Source organism: Pongo abelii, chromosome 21 (assembly GCF_028885655.2).
Source record: "Pongo abelii isolate AG06213 chromosome 21, NHGRI_mPonAbe1-v2.0_pri, whole genome shotgun sequence".
NCBI classification, from domain to species: Eukaryota; Metazoa; Chordata; class Mammalia; order Primates; family Hominidae; genus Pongo; species Pongo abelii.
Genome location: NC_072006.2, coordinates 60787418 through 60811818, shown reverse-complemented (window position 1 = coordinate 60811818; position 24401 = coordinate 60787418). Strand labels below are relative to the sequence as shown.

Sequence of the window (24401 nt, the reverse complement as noted above, 5' to 3'; positions counted from 1 at the left end):
CACACACACACACACACGGAAGTAAACAGAATTTATAGCAAACAGGACTGAATCACTAAAGTACATTGCAGACTCTATTTTCATAACTAAGGCATCTTGAAACTACCAAAAATCCAAAATAAGAACTTATGTATAATAAGCCCACTTATCCTCCTTGTCTTTTAGAACTAAATTTCTGGCTGGGCGCGGTGGCTCACGCCTGTAATCCCAGCACTTTGAGAGGCTGAGACAGGCAGATAACTTGAGGTCAGGAGTTCGAGACCAGCCTGGCCAACATGATGAAACTCTGTCTCTACTAAAAATACAGAAATTAGCCGGGCATGGTGGCACATGCCTGTAATCCCAGCTACTTGGGAGGCTGAGGCAGGAGAATTGCTTGAACCTGGGAGGTAGAGGTTGCAGTGAGCCAAGATCATGCCACTGCACTCCAGCCTGGACGACAGAGTGAAACTCCATCTCAAAAAAAACCACAAAAACTAAATTTCTAGTATTTCTTGAATGGAGTTGACTAGCTGGCTAGAGTCCAATAAACCAATGATTGAGGTGTTAAATTTACCACCTTTGAGGCCAGTGTTTCCTATCACTAATATCACGTTTTTAAAAAATTCTGCCTTGTTCTATAAAACAATTTTTTAAAAATAGAACAAATCGGTCTGAATATTACACAAAATCTGCCATGCACAAAGGTGAAAGCAGCTTTACTGGCAACGGAGCTACTGGCCGGCAGGTAAATTAGGAACAGCTTGCGAGAACAGTCCCTGTTTACCATACGATGTACAAAGGCGAACTTTAGGGTCTGAAAGGCTATCTGCGGTGGCCCTGAATGAAAGGCAGGGTTGTTTTAAAGGCGAATGCCCCAAAGCTAAGGACCACTGACATGACATGACCCCTTGAAGCATTGTGCTACCATTTATAAAGCAATTGAGCAACAATGTAGGCATTAAGATTAATGAGATGGATCAACTGCACTAACATGAACTGAACATCAGTACATATTGGTAGTTGCTAAAGGCAAGAAGCTCAACAGCTCTTTACTTACAGCTCCTATTTGTGTAAAACCTTAAAACATGTATCTTATAGATGCATTGATAGTTTCTGTAGGGACACCCAAGAAACAGTTAACTGAGGATGCCTCTGAACTAGGTGTCGACAACTTGGGTGTTTCCTGGTACTGCGTGGGTGGGTGGGGGTGGCCTACGTAAACTGAGATGACATAGGCTGCTACACAAGGGCCTGTGGACCAAATCTAGACAGATGACCCATGAGTGAAGAATGATTGTACATATCTTAAGGACTGCATAAACAAACAACTGTATGCAACAGAGATTGTATTTGGCCTGCAAAGCACAAAATACTATCTGGCTCTTTATGAAGAGTTTGCCAACCCCTGGTACAAGGGAGAGAATATAATGAGCTAAGAATGGAGCTCTGAGCTTAGTCTGCCTGGGGTTGATTCCTGGCATTGCCACCTACTAGCTGTATGGCCTTGGGCAAGTCAGCGAGGCCTCGTTTCCTTGTCTATGACAGGGGAATAATACCTCTGCTTCATGAGGATGTTGTGAGGATGTTATAATAATGAGAAAATGCAAGTAGAGCACTCAGCACAGGGCCTCACATGTAGACAACTGGTAAGGGTTGGCTACTATTATATATATATATATATATATATATAATTTATTTTTTTTTTTGAGATGGCGTTTCGCTCTTGTTGCCCAGGCTAGAGTGCAACGGCACAATGTTGGCTCACTGCAACCTCCACCTCCTGGGTTCAAGCAATTCTCCGGACTCAGCCTCCCGAGTAGCTGGGAATACAGGCATTACAGGCAAGCACCACTATGCCCAGCTAATTTTTTTGTATTTTTACTAGAGATGGAGTTTCACCATTTTGGCCAGGCTAATCCCCTGACCTCAGGTGATCCACCCGCTTCAGCCTCAGAAAGTGGTGGGATTACAGGCATGAGCCACTGCTCCCGGCCTATCTGTATAATATTAATAGCAGAATTTCATGGGGATGCTGGAAATATCAATTACAGGTTCTACGCAGACATGCATGTTATTTACAAATTGCAGTGGGGCTCGGTGGTGTGCACCTGTAGTCCTGTACTTGGGAGGCTGAGGCAGAAGAATCACCTGAGTTCAGGAATTTGAGTCCAGCTTGGACAACAGAGTGATACCCCCAATGCTAAAAATATTTTTTTTTACATAACAAAACCCCACCCAATTGTAAAGTGCTACATAAATTATTTAGGCAGAATAAGCAGTACATAAAAAGAAGTCTAAATCATAAAAAAATCTAGGCTGTTTAGAAAAAAGGTCAATGTTATGAAAGAGAAAAAGGTAGTAGATTATTCTAGATTAAGAACTGAGAATTGACAAACAACACCTGGATCAGAAAGACAAACACACACACACACAACAACAGCCAGAAAAGCTAAAAAGGATAATTTTGGAAAATGTGAATGTGGACTGAATAGTAGAATGGCATTATTAAATAAATGTGAAATGTTCTTGGGTATGATGATATGTAGATATTCTTCTACATTCTGTAGATGAATGTCCTTGTTCTTAGGAGACACATAATGAAGTTTATGGGTGGAGCGTCATTGTATTGGCCATTTATTTTTAAAGAGTTTAACAACAACAATAAAAACGAAGTGTGTTCCAGTGTCTAAATATACACAAATAAATGCACGCAAATATGACAAAGTACCAGAAACGAATGATCTAGGTGAAGGATATGCAGGAATTTACTGAATAGTCCCCATGCCCCCCATATTTTTCCAATGGCTTGAAATTTTTCAAAGTAAGTAGTTGGGGACAAAATTCTAGGATAGCTAAGATATTTACATATAATCTATACAAGAGAGACTGTCATGGGTTACTCAGTCACAAATTCCACTAGTAACTTTAAACATTTTTTTCTTTATTTTTTACTTTTTTGAGACAGAGTCTTGCTCTGTCACCCAGGCCGGAGTGCAGTGGTATAATCTCAGCTCATTGCAACCTCTGCCTCCCAGGCTCAAGCGATTCTTGTGCCTCAGCCTCCCGAGTAGCTGGGATCACAGGCATGTGCCACCACGCTCAGCTAATGGTTGTATTTTTGGTAGAGATGGGGTTTTTTCATGTTGATCAGGCTGGTCTCCAACTCCTGGCCTCAAGTGATCCATCTGCCTTGGCCTCCCAAACTGCTGGGATTACAGGTGTGAGCCACCGCACCCAGCCACACTAGTCACTTTTATTATAATGAAAAATAAGTATTGATTTTTATAAGCAAGCTCCCCATTTACTGCTTATTTCATTTCTTTTTTCCTGTTCTACTTAAAATTTAAAAAGGGCATAGCAAGATGAAAACACAACCTTGAGCTTCACTTTCTTTATGTCTGGGTAAATTTTTTAAAAATGGTGGCCATTTTATTTTAACTTTTCTTTTTTTTTTTTTTTTTAAGATGGGGTCTCGCTATGTTGCCCAGGCTGGACTCAAACTTCTGGGCTGAATTAGTCTTCTCACCTCAGCCTCTCCGGCAGCTGGAGTACAGGTATGTGCCACCGTGCCTGGCTTCTTTCACCTTTCTAAATAGTGAATCTTTTTTGATTCATGACAGGCGTGAAGTCTGTCTGAAAGCTCCAGCTTTGCTCACATAATGCACAAGTTAACATGAAAATAACATGTAAGTGCCCACTGTGGGCTCAGCACGGGAGGCTGCAGGCAAGGGTCTGGGCTCTGCTGTCGGGAGGTGAGCACAGAAACCAAATAGGACAGTTAGAGTGGCACTGAGTGTCTTTGGGGTCCAGAGAAAGAAGGAATTAGTGGGGGCTGAGGCAGACTCACATCTTGCTTCAGAAGTTTGCTGGACACAAAATGATGGACGGTGCTGTCAACCAAGTAAGCTGATTTCTACTACAAAGTCATTTTCACCCATCTTGGATGCAAACTGGTAAGGAGCTTTACAGCACATCTATTTCCCACACTTAAACTTTATGTTAAACATTCCCATCTCCAAATCACACGTCACTGGTATTCAACCTTTGCCTTTATTAGAAAGTCACAACTAAAGCTGGTCAACACCCTTAATCATCACAGCTTGCTCCCCGCCAGAGCCCATTCAAACAGCCCCACATCACTCACCTTGGGCGCACAGTCCATGATGCCTGTTCCCTTCATGTCGGTGATGTGGAGCAGCTCCCCTGAGCTCTACAGCTAATATCTCCAGCTTCAGAAGCAGATTGTGCAATGTCACTGCATGCTTCTGGCTGGTTCTCAGAAACTGAATTCTATGGCGCTATCTGACAACACATGGGAAATGATCAAAAAGACTCTCCCAGCAGGAAAACTTTCTGGAAAGCGCGATAAGAGTAAAATGAAAGCAGTGAAGGAGGGGAGGACCAGAAATACAAGCCACACTCACGCCTCAATGCCTGACGTCTCACTTTGTCTGTAAGTAGAGACTGTCACTCATTTGCTATGTGAAACCACAAAAGAAGAAGAAGAAGAAAAAAAACACCACTCTTCTGCTTTATAGGGCGAAGTTCCTACTTTGAAGAGCTGCGTGTATGAACACACAGCATTCTTGTCCTTTGAACTCTGTGGAACAACTCCCACCGAACAGACCAAGCTCATATCCCTGATGAGAGGCCACTAGGCCAAATTTCTGATAGTGGTCAGCATTTCTTCCTTTCTGCTCCCTAAAACTTGCCTTGTGACAGCCAGGATAAAAGCAGTCAAGCAGGCTGCCTTAAAGGACACAGTCTCCACTCTACCCACCCTGTCAGTTGTGCATTCTCCCTGCTCGGAACCCCATGCTCACCTCCTGGTCTTTTCTCATGGTGAATGACATTTGCTCACTAATGAATAACATCTTCTGGGTACTGGCTCTGCACTGATGGCTATGCTGAGCCCCACACCTGTATTCTCTCTCTTAAATCAAATAAACTTATCGTGTGTGCTGTACTTGAAACCCCTGCTAACTCATGCAGTTTATCATCACTTGCTAACTCTTTTTACTTTTCCTAAATTCAGATCCAATCTCTAGAGAGGACCTACAGCATAGCAGACACTGTGCAAAATAAGTCTGCATTTTTTTTTTTTGAGATGGAGTATTTCTCTGTCACTCAGGCGGGAGCGCTGTGGTGCAATCTCGGCTCACTGCAACCTCCACCTCCCGGGTTCAAGTGATTCTCCTGCCTCAGCCTCCAGAGCAGCTGGGATTACAGGCACCCGCCACCACGCCTGGCTAATTTTTGTATTTTCAGTAGAGACAGAACTTCACCATGTTGGCCAGGCTTGTCTCAGACTCCTGACCTCAAGTGATCCACCCACCTCAGCCTCTCAAAATGCTGGGATTGCAGACGTGAGCCACCACGCCTGGCCCCGGCCTGCATTTTTATTTAGACAAAATGGTGCCCATTCTTCCAAGCCAGGCTCAAGTTCCATCCCCAGCCAGCTGTGTCTCCACTCACCGCTCTCTTCTTGTCAGACAGCATTTTTTTATTTTTTATTTTTAAATTTTCTTCTTTTCTTTTACCACGCCTCTGAGACAAGTTCAACAGACAGCACTTAGCGTCTTGTCCTCTGGTTGTCCCATGTGTCATCCCCACAAGTCTGGGCACCAGGACGTATTTACCTATTGAAGTAGCTGACTGATTTCTGGCCGAGACAGTCCACATTTTTAAATGTTATCATTCATTGCTAGAAATTAACTTCCAGGGCCAAGTAATTTGCAGGCTGCAGGTGATAGCAGATAACAGGGAGGGAGCAATGACCCCACGGAATGAACAGTTGGGTTCAAGGAGGAGATCCATAGAGATATTAAGATATAAATTATATTAATAATAATTAATATATTAATATTATATTAAGATATAATTCAGGTACCATAAAATTCACCTTTATTTATTTATTTTTTTTGAGACGGAGTCTTGCTCTGTCACCAGGCTGGAGTGCAGTGGCGTAATCTCGGCTCACTGCAACCTTCGCCTCCAGGTTTCAAGCGATTCTCCTGCCTCAGCCTCCCAAGTAGCTGGGATTATAGGTGTGTGCCACCATGCCCAGCTAATTTTTTTGTATTTTCATAGAGACAGGGTTTCACCATGTTGGCCAGGATGGTCTCGATCTCCTGACCTCGTGATCCACCTGCCTTAGCCTCCCAAGTGCTGGGATTATAGGCGTGAGCCACCGCACCTGGCCAATGTACCTTTTTAAAGTATACAATTCAGTGGTTTTTAGTACATTCAGAGTTGTGCAACCACTATTTCAAAAAGTAATCCTCTTTCAATTCCTGGACATTTACCCCATTAGCAGTTACTTGTTATTCCCCTCTTCCCCCAGCCCCTGGAAACCACTGTTTCGCTGTATTATTGACTTTTGTTTATAATAAACAAAATTCTCTATAATAAAAAGGAAGGATGGATAAACTTGCCCAAGGTCACACAGTAAAGTAACAGACCCAGAATCTGAATTCAAGTCTCTTAGAAAAGACTCCACAGTAAACCCAAGTTCAGATGGTTTCCATCAACTTGGCAAACTCCCGGCAGTGATTCTTCCCCATACTGAAGAGGCTGCCCTTAAGCTCACAATACGGATCAGAATGCTATAATTTGCATGTTGTTTTTTCTAGGGAAAATAACCTGAACTAGAAAATAAAAGTAAGACACAAAAGTAATAGGCTTTGGCCCTGAAATTATATCAACTAGCTCCTACATAGACACCTAGTTTGATATTTTGTGAATAAGGAACTTGACCTCTTGGTCTGTTATTTGAGCCCTCTACGGTTTTTCTGAATGAAAGGTGTGAGAAACCGCCTTAGACATTTTGCTGCAATCCATTAGTATTTTAAGGCAAATGTCTTTAATGTGGACAAACATTGCAAGAACTATTATTCTAGGAAACTGGGTGCTTGCATAATATCCGGTTGTCTGAAGGCTGAAACAGCTGGAGTTCAAGGGAACCACGTCAGAAGGACTCTAGTGAGGTAATCTTAATGCTCTTAGCAAATGTGCTAGCAAGAACAGTATTTTGGACTAAATTTTCTTTTCTGAGACAAGTGAGTCTGACCAATTCACTTCTATAGTGTCTTATACATGCGTAGGGAGGAAAATTGCTTTTGCATGTTTTTCTGTATGCTTTTATGTTGTTTTCATGTGACTATCAAGCTCCCTGACTGGTAGTAGTGAAACACTGGGCACTCGATATTTGAATTATAAAGGACAGCGGAACACCAGACTTACAATGTTCAAAACATTAAAGGCTTGGTGGGAAGTTTCAGGCTGTAATCTCATGAAGATTACTCAGAAAAATAGCTCTTTTGATCAAAGCAGAATTTCGTGAATTGGCTGGGCAAGATAGCTCAGGCCTGTAATCCCAGAACTTTGGGAGGCTGAGGCGGGCAGATCACTTGAGGCCAGGAGTTCAAGACCAGCCTGGCCAACATGGTGAAACCCCGTCTGTACTAAAAATACAAAAAATTAGCCGGGCGTGGTAGTGGGCGCCTGTAGTCCCAGCTACTCAGGAGGCTGAGGCAGGAGAATGGCATGAACCCGGGGGGCGGAGCTTGCAGTGAGCCGAGATCGCGCCACTGCACTCTAGCCTGGGTGATAGAGCGAGACTCCGTCTCAAAAAAAAACCAAAAAACAAAAACTAGCCGAGCATGGTGGTGCATGCCTATAATCCCAGCTACTTGGGAGGCTGAGGCACGAGAATCATTTGAACCCAGGAGGTGGAGGCTGCGGTGAGTGGAGATCGCACCACTGCACTCCAGCCTGGGCGACAGAGTGAGACTGTCTTAAAGAAAAAAAAAAAAAAAAAAGAATTTCGTGAATTGCTCACAAATTCACCAAATATTCTGGTGCAGGGATAATACTGAGAGGGCTGGAGAATCTGCAGCCACTCTAGTTATTAGTGATCAGTTTTATCACCCAAGTTTTGACCCCCAGGTTGGGAGGGAAAAGGAATTAGGGCAAGAATTGAAAACAAGGATGCAAAGGAAATGCTCTGGGGACAGAGTGGGGACAGGAAGCTGGAGGGAAAGGCTGAATGCTGGTGGGAGACCAAGAAAAAGCCAGAGAGAAAATGATGCCCCAGGCAAGCGGTCGTTACTGGGGAGCAGATAGAATGGCGAGGAGTCGCTTGGCCAAAAGACGCCTGTGAAAGAGGCTTCACAGAGTCAAATATCCAGTCAGGGAGCAGGAAGGCCAACGGTAAGAGCTCCAGGGAAAGGCCAAAGCAATTCACGATGAAAGCTAGAGAAACATTCCAATAGGATGGGGTTTTCCACAAGTTTTATTCTTTAATTCAAACCTGCCCAGTCCCTTGTGCAAGTTTTTTTTTTTTTTTTTTTTTTTTTTTGAGATGGAGTCTCGCTCTTGTTGCCCAGGCTGGAGTGCAATGGCGCGATCTCGGCTCACCGCAACCTCCGCCTCCCAGGTTCAAGCGATGCTCCTGCCTCAGCCTCCCGAGTAGCTGGGATTACAGGCATGTGCCACCAAACCCGGCTAATGTTCTTGTATTTTTAGTAGAGTTGGGGTTTCTCCATGTTGGTCAGGCTGGTCTTGAACTCCTGGCCTCAGGTGATCCGCCGGTCTCAGCCTCCCAAAGTGCTGAGATTACAGGTGCGAGCCACGGCGCCTGGCTTTGTGCAAGTTTTTTAATCCTTGGCCCCATTTTATTTTGATACAGAGGCTCGCTCTGTTGCCCAGGCTGGAGTGCAACCTCCGTCGCCCTGGCTCAAGAGATTCTCATGCCTCAGCTTCCTGAGTAGCTGGGACTACCGGTGTGCGCCTCTACACCCGGCTAATATTTTTGTATTTTTGGTAGAGATGAGGTTTTGCCCTATTGCCCAGGCTGGTCTCGAACTCCTGACCTCAAGCCGTCTCACAGCCTTGGCCTCCCAAAGTGTGGAATTCCAGGCGTGAGCCACCATGCCCGGCCTCTTGGTCCCATTTTAGTTACTGTTTTAGTTCTCTGAATATAATCTGTCTAGTAATTCCACTAGGTCCTTGCAAGTCTGATTCTGTTATTTTTGTGGATTCTCATCAGGATGGCTTGTTTCCTCACATACCTGACTGTGAGTTCGTGATCCTCAGAGGTTTATGTGGGATAGAGGGAGGACTGGGGTTAAGACGTGTTCTTGCACAGAAAATTGGTGCTGGCCTCTGCCAGATACTTGTGGCCACCATCAGTTGGAGACTGCTTTAAGATCCCCATTTGATTTTCTCTGAGCAGTACAGGTAGCGTAAATTGTTCCAAACCTGCATGAGGAACAGTGCGTGGACCGAATTCTCAGGAGACCCTCCCTTGTGCCAACACCAGACACCCTCTCTCCGAAAACCCCTGAGCCAGCGCCAAGCAGGCAGATTTCTCGTCTTTCTCTGAGGCAGGTTTTTGTCAAGTTCATCCTTTTACTGAAGGGGGCACCTTTGGGGTTCCAGGCTTTCTGGGTCTTGACCAAAGTTCCTCCTCCATGAAGACTCAGAGCTTTGACTTCTGCTCAGAGATGAGTAGGTTACAGGAACTGACCTACTCAGTGCTCCAGCACTGTGAATCCTCTGGATTTGTGCTTTGTTCTGCCTCTCAGGAATTCCTTCTTTCTTGCTATCTCAGCTAACTATTAGAGATCAAAAAAAAGTTCTATCCAGGTTTGAATTGAAAGGGCTCTCGAAATATCTGGTTTGCTACCTTTTTAGAAACAGATGTCTCCCGCTTAGGAACAATGGCTTCCTCCCTCCCTGAAGTCTGTTTGTATCATCAGGCATGAAAACAAAGAGCTTTACAGGTTGAAGTGCATGTTGGAGATTTGTTTCATTAAGCCCTTTAATCACAGAAAAGGAAGCTGTATCCCAGAAAAATGACTTGCCCTATTACTTACCAAGTCAGTAACAGAGCTGAGACTGGACTCTCACTTTGCTCTTCCTAAGGAAAACCAAAGTGTAAGCAAAGATAGCGTTCTCTGAATAAGCCAAAAAACTGAATTATACTCAAGTTCTTTAACTTCATAGAGAGTGGCCGGGCACGGTGGCTCACGTCTGTAATCCCAGCACTTTGGGAGGCCAAGGCAGGCAGATCAGAAGGTCAGGAGTTCAAGACCAGCCTGGCCAACATGGCGAAACCCTGTCTCTCCTAAAGATACAAAAAATTAGCCAGGCATGGTGGCATGTGCCTGTAATCCCAGCTACTCAGGAGGCTAAGGCAGGAGAATCGCTTGAACCTGGGAGGCGGAGGCTGCGGTGAACCGAGATCACGCCATTGCACTCCAGCCTGGGCAGCAGGATGAGAATTTGTTTCAAAAAAAGAAAAATTCATAGAGAGCAGAGGAGCAAAGATAAAGAGCTAAAGGTGATCCAGCTATAAAAACCTGACTTCTGGAACAAAGCACTAAATAAAGTATGAACAGTACCAAAGTCATAACTGCTGTTTGAGAACAGATGTTCAAATGTGGGAAATGTTCAAAGTAAGTTCCAAAAAAAAATAAACTAGCTTATCATTGTATACAAAGTTTATTTCAGAAATCACCTATCTTAAAAAAAAAACAACAAAAACACAGAGGGTATAAGTTCGTATCCTGACCAGATATTATTCATTATTTGAATGGCAGAGTGTTGTGTGGTACAATTAATGAGATGCAGATACTAAGTCCATATAATATTCCTGGCATTTACACCAGGCTCACAACATTGTGACCTTTAAAAAGCAAAAAAACCAAAAACCAACCAAACACACACAAAAAACAAACCCACAAAAAACACCCCAAAAACAAAAAAACAGCAACTTCTGAAACACATAAAAGTATCTTGATCTTTTAAATACAGGTCCTGAAACTACAGATCCATTGCTGAGACTACTCGAAAAACTGTAAAACATGGGCATTATTTTAATTCGTGAACAACTGAAAAGATTCAATGGAGTGCCACGTGCTCATTTTAGTATGTGAGTCAAAGCAGAACAATAGGGAAACGTTAAATCTCTGCTTTACAGTTTAACAGGTTGAAAGTAAAAGGAGTCTGAGAAAAGAACTGGGGAGGTTTGGTTGGTAATGTTTTGGTAGAACTGGTTATCCTTGTTCGTATTTAGTGGGCACCTTTTAGTCTTACGAGAGTGGCGCCCACGGATGGTCAAGTTCAAGTATCAAAGAATCAGAATGCAACGTACAACTGGAAATTTACACTCACTATGGACCAAAAAATATGGCTCTTTGGAAATCTGAGCTAAAACCCTGTGATGTAACATGTTAAGATGCTTAAGACAATCTTACAGATCAAGGAGTTAAAATGATCCTCAAGGATGACTAAAGCAGAATGTTTATGCAATAACTTCAGTAACTTCCTATAATGGGGCCGCGCATGGTGGCTCAACGCCTGTAATCCTAGCACCTTGGGAGGCTGAGATGGGTGGATTACCTGTGGTTGGGAGTTCGAGACCAGCCTGACCAACATGGAGAAACCCCGTCTCTACTAAAAAAAATACAAAATTAGCCGGGCATGGTGGTGCATGCCTGTATGTAATCCTAGTTACTCGGGAGCCTGAGGCAGGAGAATCGCTTGAACCCAGGCGGCAGAGGTTGCAGTGAGCCGAGATCATGCCATTGCACTAAAGCCTGGGGAACAAGCGCGAAACTCTGTCTCAAAAACAAAACAAACAAAACAAAACAAAACTTCCTATAATATAAAGCAATGACTTTTACTTCAATCTATTTACTATTTTTATCAAACGATCCCAGATTATATTTCTAGGTACTCCTACACAGATCATAAGGTATTTGTTTTTTGGGATAAATATAAAGCAAAGTTTATGTTTGTACAAGGGGAGTTCAGAGTTCTCTGACTCTGCTAGTGCTGAATCCAGAGAAGTACTGTCATGTTCTAAAAAGTTTCAAGAAGGCTGGGCGCGGTGGCTCACGCCTGTAATCCCAACACTTTGGGAGGCTGAGGCGGGCGGATCACGAGGTCAGGAAATCGAGACCATCCTGGCTAACATGGTGAAACCCCGGCTCTACTAAAAATACAAAAAAAAAAAAAAAAAAAATTAGCTGGGCGTGGTGGCGGGCGCCTATAGTCCCAGCTACTCGGGAGGCTGAGGCAGGAAAATGGTTTGAAACCAGTAGGCGGAGCTTGCAGTGAGCTGAGATCACACCACTGCACTCCAACCTGGGCGACAGAGCAAGACTCTGTCTCAATTAAAAATAAAAAAATTCAAGAAAAAGAAAACTTGTATCAATCGGTTAACTGCATAAATCTTCTGAGAATGCAGTTACTATGTGCCTCCATGAGAAGTTAGTTCACGCTGAAGAGAACTGAAGATTTAAAACCACCTAAGAAAGAGGTCAATCGATACTAATCATTCGTGAAGACAGGCAACACCTGAGAGCCACAGCAGGCTGACCTAATTTAATTAGATCGGATATACTTTCAATTGTTTCTCATCAAATCATAATCTTACCAGAAATACAGTTACTAAAGACAAGTATTGCAGATATTGAAGGATAACGTAGGGAGTATGTTGAAAGATACTGTTCCTATAAATTGTCAGGAAAAACTGGCCATTAATTTTATAGAAGTGAAAAATATATAACAATAAAGTTGCAGATCTGAGCTTTATTATCAGAATAACATCATTTCAGGATAGAACTGAGGGATTCTCGAAAATGTTTTTGATATGGCATAAAACTCTGGAGTCTCAGAGCTGCATGCCTACTTATCTGTTCAAATATATCTGGAAAGGAAATACACAGAGGGTTTAGCAGAATAAGCAAGAAAGTTGACAAAAGAACCAAATGAAAATTCCTCATGTCAAAAGCACTTTAATACCCTATCCTCCTTCAATCAAGAGATCAAAAGAAACGGCAAGTCCCGTATTTACAAAACCGATGAAAATCACACTGTAATAATCAGTGAATGTAGAACTGCACAGATCTGTGTTTCCAACTTTTTCCACCATGATTCTACATCAAGGTAAAAAAAGATTCTTTTATACAAATCCAAGAAGGATGTGGACAGAGGTGGCAGCAAAACTGCCAAGGATGGTGCGCGGACTTACGACTGCAGCTGAGACAGGACGTGGGGGAGGAGGGCAGAGTCCTCGAGAAAGAACCCTATGGAGAGGGTGGCTCAGTCGGTGGTTGATCTCCGGTACCAAAACCGAGCTCTGAAGTCATCACTGCATGTCATGAACCCGGGGTTGGTGGGGGAGTGCACTATGCAGCGTACAATGTTGTTGTGCCCCAATGACAGCAGGTTTCTCCGCTCGGCTGTCCTCGAGTCCCAGCAGCAAAGACTGATTGTCCTCTCGTCAGGCAGCAACACATAGTCCTCGGTGTGGTTAAACACAGCCTGTGTCCGGTGCACCTGGCGTCCACTTAAACCCGCACCTGCCACAGAGACCAAGAGGTACAGCTTTCTAAGTCCACATCTTAGACCCTCAGAACGTTCTAGCATTCAATGTAAAAGCATTTTAAATCTGTTGCAGTGATACACCTTGTACACTTTCAGACACTCTAAAAAAGTACAAAAAAGAAGATCAAACCAGGCACAGTGGCTCACGTCTGTAATCCCAGTACTCTGGGAGGCTGAGGAAGGAGGGCTGCTTGAGCCCAGGAGTTCAAGACCAGTCTGGGCAACAGATAACACAGCAAGAGCAAGACTGCATCAGGAAAAAAAAAAAAAAAAAAAAAAGGGAGATCACCGATCACCTGAAGCAATACTGTTACTGTCCTAATGTACTTAGAGGAATTAAAAAAACACATTTTAAAAATACATATAAAATTGGTGCCATTATATTTTTGTTATAGTTTTAACCAACTTTATGTTGAGTACATTTTTCCATGTTTTTTACTAGATGCAAAGTGCCTCATGTTTAGAAGCCCCATTACTTACTTAACAATTCTTTTCTGTGTGATCTTTTTTTTTTTCCAGACAGAGTCTCACTCTGTCGCCAAGCTGGAGTGCAGTTGCGTGATCTCGGCTCACTGCAACCTCTGCCTCCTGGGTTCAAGTGATTCTCCCGCCTCAGCCTCCCAAGTAGCTGGGACTACAGGTGCGCGCCACCACACCCAGCCAATTTTCGTATTTTTAGTAGAGACAGGGTTTCACCAGGTTGGCCAGGATGGTCTTTATCTCCTGACCTTGTGATCCACCTGCCTCGGCCTCCCAAAGTGCTGGGATTACAGGTGTGAGCCACCGCACCCGGCCTATTTAACAATTCTTTTACTTCCTGACATTTAGTTTATATCAATTATAAGTAATGTTGTAATGAACATCCTTTGTACAGAAAGCTTTATTTCCTTAGGAGTAAATTCCTAGAAACAATTACTGAGACAAAGTATATGAATATCTACTTTCCAAAAGGAAGCCTTTTTATGACTATAAATTACATATTTTAATGTTTAAAAGTACCAAATAAAGTATAAAAAGGAAAATAAAAACTGCCTGATAATTGCACCCATCAGAGGTAACAGTCAATACTTTGGTGAATACTCTTTGGAAATATCTAAGTGTTATGTGCTCACTTGTAAATTCTTTTTTTTTTTGAGATAGTCTTACTCTGTTGCCCAAGCTGGAGTGCAATGGTGTGATCTCGGCTCACTGCAACCTCCGCCTCCCGGGTTCAAGAGATTCTCCTGCCTCAGCCTCCTGAGTAGCTGGGATTACAGGCATGTGCCACCACACTCAACTAATTTTTGTATTTTTAGTAGAGACAGGGTTTCACCATGTTGGCCAGGCTGGTCTCAAACTCCTGACCTCAGATGATCTGCCCACCTTGGCCTCCCAAAGTGCTGAGATTACAGGTATGAGCCACAGCCCCCGGCTTCATTTGTAACTTCTTTAAGTCAGAGCATTTGTCATATACTATTAATATTCAAGCATATGTAGTGCAGATCTGTAAAGACAGAATACAGCTTAGTGGATAAAAACACAAACTCTGTGTGGTCAGATGTGGGTTCAACACTAATGTGACCCTGGGCAAATTACTTAACATCCCTCAGCCTTAATTTTCTCATCTGTTCCATGGGGTAGTTACAGAACCTACCCCATAAGGCTGTGAGGATTAAGAATAAGAGAATGCACAGGAGGCTTTGGAGTGCGAGTGCTCAGCCCATGTTAGCATGCATACTTATTTTTAAAGGTGTATGTTGTCCATGGATGCGTAACAGATTTCCTCTGTGCTTCTTATTGGACATCTATGCTATTTCTAACTTTCAGCCACTCCAAATGATGTTGGGACACACATCCTTTTATGGGCATGTGCATGTCTGTCCAATTACCTCTTTAGGTTGATTTTCTAAGAGTAGATATAGTGGGTCAAAAAGCGTGTATTTAAAATTTTGATATGACACCAAACCGTGCTGAAATGTTTTACCAGCTGACTCTGACCAACAAAATATGATTTCCTCAAATCTCTATCAATAGTAGATAATATAAATCTTTAAGACTCCTGAAATCTGATGAACAAAACCAGGTCCCCATATTCATTTCTTGGGTCTGCAGCAAGGCTGGCCACCTTTCCTTACATTTCCTGACCATTTTTCTCTTCTGCAGCCCCCTGTCCTTTGGCTCCTTTTTTCTCGAGTTTGGACTCATCTTTTCCCGATTTGAGTTCTCTTTATAGATTAAGGACATTAACTCAATGTCTATTTTCCCCCAGTCCTGTATGTTATTTATATTGTTTTTAATTTTTTGCATCCCAATTTCTAAAGTTTTCTTGATAGTTTTTCCCTTTTCATCATTTCAAAAACCCTCTGAATTCTAACTAATTATTATTATTTTTTTGAGACGGAGTCTTACTCTCGCCCAGGCTGGAGTGCAGCAGCACAATCTCGGCTCACTGCAACCTCTGCCTCCCAGGTTCAAGCTATTCTCCTGCCTCAGCCTCCCGAGTAGCTGGGACTACAGGCGCCCACCACCAAGCCCAGCTAATTTTTGTATTTTTCGTAGAGACGGGGTTTCACCATATTGGCCAGGCTGGTCTCGAACTCCTGACCTTGTGATCTGCCCACCTCGGCCTCCCAAAGTGCTGGGATTACAGGTGTGAGCCACTGCGCCCAGCCCAAATTCTAACTAATTATTAAAACTGGGAACAGAAGTCTTAACATGCTGACATGACTGGGGCTTGACCTGTGAAATGAGAAAAAAGGAAAAGGGGAATTTGCGCATAAATTCAATATAATCACATTTTTGAAAAACCACACTGCTATTCCCCACTAAAATAAGCCAATCAACCTCATACTACTATAAAACATCCAAAACATTCCTAGAGCAAATATATAAGCTCTTGTCAGTAGGCTGGTGTGTATCTGTCCAGATACAGCACACTCCTTAAAATAGTTATAACTTTTATAGGGGGAGTACTTTCACATTTACTCTGATCACTTTTGTATCTTCTTTTTGCAACAAACACAACTATTATAAAGTAGTTCTTTATAATAAATACTTTTCAGAACAACTTTATACAAGTGTTTCAATGAAGTCACCAAGAATTATGATAAAAATGGCTCTTCCTAAGATTTGCTTAGTGGTACCAGAAGCCAGAAAGATGGCTGGGGAAGGGAACTTTGGTTACAATGAGACAAATTTAAGGCAGGTTATGCTGCCCCCTAGTGGGTCAGATGTCACTGACTCTTCGATGCAAACTTAAACACAGTCCAGTCCCTTCCAACAGTTTTCTTGTGATTTTTTTTGAGTTATGCTCATGCCAGTTTTAGTGTATGATACAAACATATCTCACAATGGAAGAAACAATCAGAAATTTTCTGGAGGCTTTCTACCAAACAACAGTCTTTGCTGCTACAAGGAACAGAAGACACAGTGTTTTAACATTCATTATCAAATAACCAGACTTGGGCCCTACTAGTGATAGGATAAATTTAAATAGATTTCATTACAAAAAGACTCCACAGGCACTACTGTTACCAATGAGACCAACATACATAAATTCTTTCGTGAATGCATATATTAATAATACTGAGATCTACTATTGGAAACTTTTCTCTGGATTGCTTTCATATTTCTGTGGGAAGACGGCAGGCCAGTCTACAAATGGATCACCAGGTTCTCAAATGTTACTTGCATGGAATCTAGCCCTAGTCCACAGTGTGAGGTGCTCAGAAGAGCAAAGAAAGCACAGTTCTATTTCCAGCTCTATTTCCAAGTCGTGTAGCCTTGGCTAAACGACTTAACCTGTAAGTCTTGGTTTCCTGTTATCTAAGAAAGGGTAACATTTGCCTTGCTCAATGCATAGATATTGTGTTCTCTATTGTGAGGTCCTAAAAGAGAGTTCTGGAAAGTGTAAACACTACAGAAATGTTAAGTAACATCAACTTCTCACATACCCGTGTATCTGACCAGTGTTCGTCCTGTTGATATTTCCCAAAGTTTAGCTACAGAGTCTTTTCCACTTGAGAGAATGTATTTAGAATTTTTGGAAAAAATGGCAGAACAAACTTCAGCACCGTCATGTGCTTTCTCAAAAGTCGTGATGCATCGATTTGAAACACCATCCCATAATTTGATGCAGCCGTCCTTGCTTCCAGTTACGTACATATTGGCACTAGAATTGTAATTAACGGAACATATAGCATCGGTGTGTTGATCTTGAGGATTGCAAGAGACAAAACATTGAAAGGTGTTGATATCATAAAGGCGAAGAGTAGGATGCTGAGTTCCGACAAGTATAAAGTCTCCAGAAGGATGAAAAGAGATGGAACGTAACATTTCAGCTTCCTGTTGGGACAGAGACATTAACACAAGTGACCAACTGGCGAACAATTAAATCCAGAGGAAATGTGGAAAATATCTGGCTGATGAAAAGAATCCATAAAACAATTATTAGATATTACACAAGTATCATAAGGAAAAAAAGTGCTTTCTGGAACATATGAAAGTATTTTTTGGATAGATTTCCAAAACTAAATATTTACTGGTTATATTATTCCAAAAACTACAGAAGTGAGCTTCATTATTTACAAATGAACACTGAGTAAACTAAGGATGGAGTATTATCAGACAATGACACATTCATGCATGGTTACTGAAGTACAACTTGTATCTAACAGCTTCTTTAATTTGCTCTAGGGCTGCAAATATTGAGTGAAAAATTAAGTTTATTATTATTTTTTTCAGACAGGGTCTTGCTCTGTCGCCCAGGCTGGAGTGCAGTGGCATGGTCACAGCTCACTGCAGCCTCAACCACCTGGGCTCAAATGATCATCGTTGCCTCCGCCTCCTGAGTAGCTGGGACTATAGGTGTGTGCCACCATGCCCAGCTGATTAAAAGAATGTTTTGTAGAGATGAGGTCTCACTACATTGCTCAGGCTGATCTTACACTTCTGGGCTCAACTGTTCCTCCCACTTTGGCTTCTCAAAGTGCTGGGATTACAGACATGAGCCACTGCAACCAGCCTAGTTTAATTATCAAACAGACAGAAGCCACAACTAAAACATTAGTATTTCTGCAATGCATATTCAAAATAGGGTACCGAATGTCACCTCGCCAGGAAATACTTAACACTTTCAAATGAAATTTTTTTTTTATTCCTTTAAGTTATACATTAGTGAAGCTGGTCATGTTTTGTTTATAACAGGGATCTACAACCTTTAGAGAGTGATATGGATTCCAAACCCTCCAAAGGGTCAGATTATAAACTCTGACCAGCCAGAGGGAGCAGGTACATGATAGCATGTGACCTGTGTGCCAACAAAATCTGATCCATGTGCCATCCGGCATGCATCCTGGTCTGTACTCGCCTTACAGGATGAGCACCGAGACTACTTTTAAAAAGAGAATAGTTGTACAATAGCTCATTGTATTTAAGAAAAAATGTAAAGCTCCTTTCCAAAGATTCCTACCTGAATGTATTTGAAGGCTCTTTTTGCTGATGGTTTGGAATAATCAAATAATTTAAGAGTATAATCCCTGGAACCAGAAGCCAGGATCTGTTCTGTTGGGTGGAAAGCGAGGCACGTGACTTCATCCACATGGTCGTAAAGAGTTCGAATCACTGGGTGGTTTTCCATATTTTGTTGTGCGGTCTCATTCATCATGACCTAGACCAACAAGAAGAGATGCTCAAGGCACAGAATGTGTCTGAATCCAAGTGCACAATCCACAACTGCAGCAAACTAAAGCTGGTTTCAACCATAATCTCATTTTTCCAAAAATGAAAAACAGAAGGCAATCAGTAAGTATGTGACTGGAATTTTTACCTCTATTGGCATGGCACTTTTGGCCAACATCCTCTCTGTGTCAAGTATCTTTATCGAAGCATCAGCAGACCCAGTAGCTATTAACTGTCCATCTCTACTATAGGTAGCTACACGGCATGGTCCTTTATGTGATGTGACATAGCATGTTTCGTACTCAGAAGCCTCTGGGGACATAGTCTGAACATCTGCATCAAATTCCAGGTCAATCCCTGTGCCAGGGGCAACAGTATCTGAACGACCAATTGCATACTGAACTGCGGTGTCATCATTTTCCATTCCTGAAAGAAATCAAAATTAAGGGCATAACAAAACAAGTGTTTTTTTAAAAAGGCCAAGATAAAATTCTAGATCCAAACTGGAAAGACGCTCACTAGTGTCAACTTCCTATTTCTTGGAGTCGCGTGACACCTAATGCTTTACAAAACTGTGTATTTTGCCCATGCTATTCAAAGTTCACCACGCTGTGAGGCCACATGGGTTGCTGGAAGGTTAGGCTCCAATAGACAAAGTCATTTCCCCAGGTTCTTGCCTCCAGAGTTTACCACTTTATCTATAACTACAGAAACTCAAAAAATAGCAGTTCTGTAGTTAAATTATCCATTTTTTTCCATTCCAAATTTTAATATTTTTAGGGTTGAGATATATTATCAGCTCTGATGCTCGTTAAGTTAGTTACATTGTTAACATGAATGCTAGTGCAATGTTTTTGAAATAAAGTTATTTAAAAAAACTGGTTTATCAAGAATATGCATTTAAAATTTATAAATAACTTGACAAATCAAATAATATGTTGATTAATAGAGGAAAAATTAACACTATGGATGAACAAGAAAATAAAAATGACCTTGAATTTTACCACCCAGAGATAATAACTGTTAACGTATTGGTATAAATTCTTAGGGATCCTTCCCCATGCACGGCTGTTTTAATTTTCAAAACAGTAATACAGCAATGCTGTGTAACATGTTGTGACTCACTTGTTCATTTAATCAAGCAGAACAAAAGTGTATCTTGGCTAATAAATATTCATCTATATAATTATGTTGTAGTATTCACTTTTATGGATATTTAAAAATTTATAGCTAATTCCATGTTGTTGGCATTGCAGTTTGTCCATTTTATCTCCCCAGGAGAAGTGCTCACAATTGGCACTGCCAAGTCAAAGGGTATTAACATGTTTGGTAATTCAATATTTTATTGAGTGCTTTCTATTATTAGCCAGGTAGGCTCCAGGATATACTGCTGAATAATACAAGGTCCTGATCCTTACTGAACTTGTAGTCTTTTTCGACAAGGGGGCAGCAGTAGGTGGGAAGCGTGGAGGTAAGGATCCTATGGGAAACAGCCCAAATGATAAAGGAAATTTCAAAACCACTGTTATAAAACAAATGGGATCACTACGGCAGGGTAACCGGGAAAACGCACGAAAGGGTCGGATTATTTTAGGAGGGGTTAAGAGAACTCAGATGACATTTGATGTAAAATCTGAAGGAAGTCAGTAATATGACAGAGTGTTCCAGACAATGTGTACAAAGACCCTCAGGCCAGAACCAGCTTAAGGTCTCCATAATCTGAACTTTGCTTACCCCGTACTTACTGAGCTACCTCCTGAACTCACACTGAACTACTTCCTTACTGAAGTACCCGGCTCATACTAGGCACTAAAACAAAACAAGAATAATCTTGAAAAATTCTGCCATATGAAAACATCTAAAACCTTGCCATGGGACGTATGGATTTGTGTTCACAATCTACCTAGTTTGATGAGATGCAGGAGCTGCTCCGAGGGTGCACAGACAGACTGAGGCTTGATTTCATTGATGAGGCCATTGGCGATGCTGATGTAGCCGTCATATAGCAGCTGGCTAATGATCAGCTTGTAGAGCTGCTGGCGGTCCTTCAAGCCCACTTTGGTTCTGTACATCTTGGAGAAAAGGAAGACAGTTTCCCTGCCAGCTGCAAAAATGGAAAATGCACGGTGAAGGGTAGAGGCTCTAGTAAATCACAGAAGCAACATAGGACTCTTTGATCAGACTTAATCTTGCAGGACTCAAATCCCATCTCTACTAGCTGCATTATCTTTGGTCAGTGACCTCATTTCTCTAAGCCTGAGGTTCTTCAGCTGTTAAGTTACTGGAAGTTAAACATGGTGGTGCATATAAAGCCCCGAGCACAGTGCCTGGCAAACAGAAATTATGCAAGTCATGTTAGCCAATGTTTACGGTACAATCCCTCATCAACTTTTCTTCTCCACCAAACTACCTACCTATGATTTTTGTTCTTTATTGCTATCCCAGAATCTTCCATTTCTTCTGTTAATTAAACATTGACTGGTACCTGCAATATGCAAGATAGCTGCTATTTTGTCAAGACCTAGACTGCTGGTTCCACTAGCTGAGCTGTATGTTTACTAATACCTTTTATGTTCATTCTCAAAACCTGTTTTAAGGCAACTGAACTTGTTACTGTAATTATATGATCTAATTAGACAGTAAATCAAAATATGAAGCAAAAAAAGCAACTGTACTACAAAAACTCAACTAAGTGCGTTAGAAAGGCTCAAAGGTGAGGTGCCCAATAAAATACTGCCAATCAAGGTCAAAACAATAAAAATGAAAAAAAAAAAAAAACCAGTAAAAATCTGGAAGGATTGTGCATGCACTGACTTACAAGTGTCTAAGTTTTCCTTCAGTCTTAAGAGACAAAAAACTGTAAATGGTTTCTGGCTTATTCAGAAAAGAACTCCAACTGTTGAACATGATAATTTGCTTACCAAAAATCAGTGCCTTTATGTATCTGTATGTTTGGACCAATATTAAAAGGCTACAGGTGTCTGGGGACAGCAATAAAGAATAAAAGTGACCTCAGAGCCTGATTTCTTTTTTCTTTTTGAGACGGAGTCTCGCTCTGTCGCCCAGGCTGGAGGGCAGTGGCGTGATCTTGGCTCACTGCCACCTCCGCCTCCTGGGTTCAAGCTATTCTCCTGCCTCAGCCTCCCGAGTAGCTGAGACTACAGGCGCCCGCCACCACACCCAGCTAATTTTTGTATTTTTAGCAGAGACGGGGTTTCATCATATTGGCCAGACTGGTCTCGAACTCCTGACCTTGTGATCTGCCTGCCTCGGCCTCCCAAAGTGCTGGGATTACCGGCGCGAGCCACTGCGCCTGGCCCAGAGCCTGATTTCTTACACGCTGTATGACACTGATGCTGTTAATAATAACCAATAACATTAAGCACTTCCTGCATGCCAGATACCGTCATGCTAAGTACTTTGTAAGCATCAGTTCACTGAATAAAATCATTCAATGTATTCAAGTATATGAAGTAGTACATGAACACAGTAAGTCTATGCTTGAGTAGAAAATCCTGGGACACAAATAAAGATGATGAAATGGGTTCAAGGAGGTCAGGACACCTACTCAAGGTAAAAAGTGGCTGAGTTACTTGTCCAAGGTTAAAGCACACCAGAACTGCCAACTCCAGATCCCTGAGCTTAACCACTGAAAGAGTTCAGGAAATGCCAGCCCAAAACAAGATGCTTTGGCGGGCTGATTACCTTGAACTGAGGGCACCTGGAGAACAGCAGGCGGGAAGAGGCTTTCCCTGTGCTTTCCTCACCTGCCTAAAGTCTGACCCTCCAAAAATACCTCAATTGTCACGAATCCTTATAAACCAGGGAAGATTAACTCGGATCACATGAGAGATTAGAGGTTCACACCACCCAGAAGATCGCCTATTCTGTCTGCATAACAAACTTGATTCACCATACATTTCCTCCGTTCACCGTTCCATAACTTGTGTTACAGCTGCTCCCCGCCCCCCCGCCCCCAATCCTTTATTCATTCCTTTCAGTAGCTCAGGATGCCATGTAGGCTTTAATCATCTGACTCCAACTTCTTAGTCTCATATTTTGTGGGACTCCTATACGTAATTAAATATCGTTTTTCTCCCATGGACAATGTTCAGTTACCCGAAAAAAATGGGAGATTCTTAAGTACCAATAAAGAATGAAAATCACAAGTGGGTAGCCTGGCAAAGAAAAGCTGAAGAGAGATTCTACTGTTAATGGTGGGTTAATATGACTCGAATAATTTCCGTATGCCAGCTCAATGCTTTACATGCACATCCTGTTTACCCTGCAGTAATCTGTCAATTTGTCTTATGTTAATTTAACTCTTAGTCCTAACAAGGTACCTGGAAGGATGGAGGGAAGCCATTTTTGGCTCCCCTACACCACTATTCTATCCAGTCTCTTCACTTCTGCTGAGCATATCCCGGGTGTACAAATATATACATACATATATATATACACACACACACACACACACACATATGTATATATGTGTATATATGTGTGTGTGTGTGTGTGTGTGTGTATATATATATATATATATTTTTTTTTTTTTTAAGTGCCCCAGCCCTAACTTCTCAACTCCCACAGAACGTTCACTCGCCAGGTAAACAGAAGCCTAATTATCCCCAATTTGCAGGTGAGCACACGAGGACAAGAACCCGATCCAGGACCGATACATCGCAGTTGGAAAGGCTAGAACACAAACGCCCCCTCACTATATGCGCCGCGACCATCTGGATGCAGAGGCGAACTAAGGACTGGGTGGGAATGGAAGCGAGGCCCTTTGAGGAAGAGGAGGGGGTGCAGGCCAAGCCAGGCAACTTAGGAAGCACAAAGTAGAGGCGCATGCCACCTTGCTAACTCTCGACTCTTCCAGTCTCGCCCCAGTCGTTTCTGCGGTTTTCTCTAAACGCCCCAGCAGACCGCACCAGCTACTCTCCCCGTGCCCCAGTACCAGCTGGTCCGGCTCCCTCGGTATCCCGCTCTCTCCTGGAAAAATGGAGGCGCGAATCCTGCCCAATCGACCGCTCTGAGCGCACGTTCACTGCGCACGCTGAAAGGGCGCCAAGCCGACCGCTGCGCTATCGATCGGTCCCACTCTCTGTTGCTTTTCTCGCCATCTTACTTACTGGCACGTTGAAAGGTTAGTTCACCTCCTCGGACTTTATCTCCAATGCGACAACCCTGACGTCAAGGGGCTGTTGCCTCACCAATAAATGGCCGACCCCGGAGAGCACCCTGGGGCTGGGACTGCCACGGGTCTGGCTGGCCGTTGGCTCCACCACTTCCTGGGTCTTAGGGAGCAAGTGCGCCTGCGCGCGGTGTGCGCCCTTAAAGACGACTCAAGGCGTCGGGTTTGT

General features: G+C 42.6%; 2 protein-coding genes across 5 annotated transcripts in view; both read right to left on the bottom strand.

Moving 5' to 3' along the window:
• The window catches only part of CASS4 (Cas scaffold protein family member 4), a 46869-nt gene extending 42636 nt beyond the window's left edge, over positions 1-4233 (bottom strand). For both annotated transcript variants that reach the window (XM_003779380.5, XM_063720563.1), the window contains exon 1: positions 4127-4233. In XM_003779380.5, coding sequence (XP_003779428.2) covers positions 4127-4162 — 36 coding nt within the window. In that variant the 5' untranslated portion in view covers positions 4163-4233. The remainder of the gene's footprint in view (positions 1-4126) is intronic.
• An 8334-nt stretch (positions 4234-12567) lies between these two features.
• On the bottom strand, positions 12568-24390 carry CSTF1 (cleavage stimulation factor subunit 1). 3 transcript variants are annotated; one of them, XM_009233726.4, is made up of 6 exons: positions 24171-24390; positions 20942-21142; positions 19187-19464; positions 18830-19027; positions 17313-17703; positions 12568-13355 (listed from the first exon to the last, which is right to left on the bottom strand). In XM_009233726.4, exons 2-6 carry the CDS (start codon positions 21108-21110, stop codon positions 13096-13098), a joined length of 1296 nt encoding a protein of 431 aa, XP_009232001.1. In that variant the 5' UTR covers positions 21111-21142; positions 24171-24390; the 3' UTR covers positions 12568-13095.
• Between the last annotated feature and the right edge of the window lie 11 nt (positions 24391-24401).

Bases quoted from the DNA above. Each gene is read 5' to 3' on its own strand.
- CSTF1 (XM_009233726.4), bottom strand. From the start codon at position 21,110: ATGTACAGAACCAAAGTGGGCTTGAAGGACCGCCAGCAGCTCTACAAG. The intron at 19,465-20,941 runs GTAGATTGTGAA...GATTTCTTTCAG, and splicing joins CCTGCATCTCATCAAACTAG to GAATGGAAAATGATGACACC. The intron at 17,704-18,829 runs GTAGGAATCTTT...CTGTCCCAACAG, and splicing joins GAGCCTTCAAATACATTCAG to GAAGCTGAAATGTTACGTTC.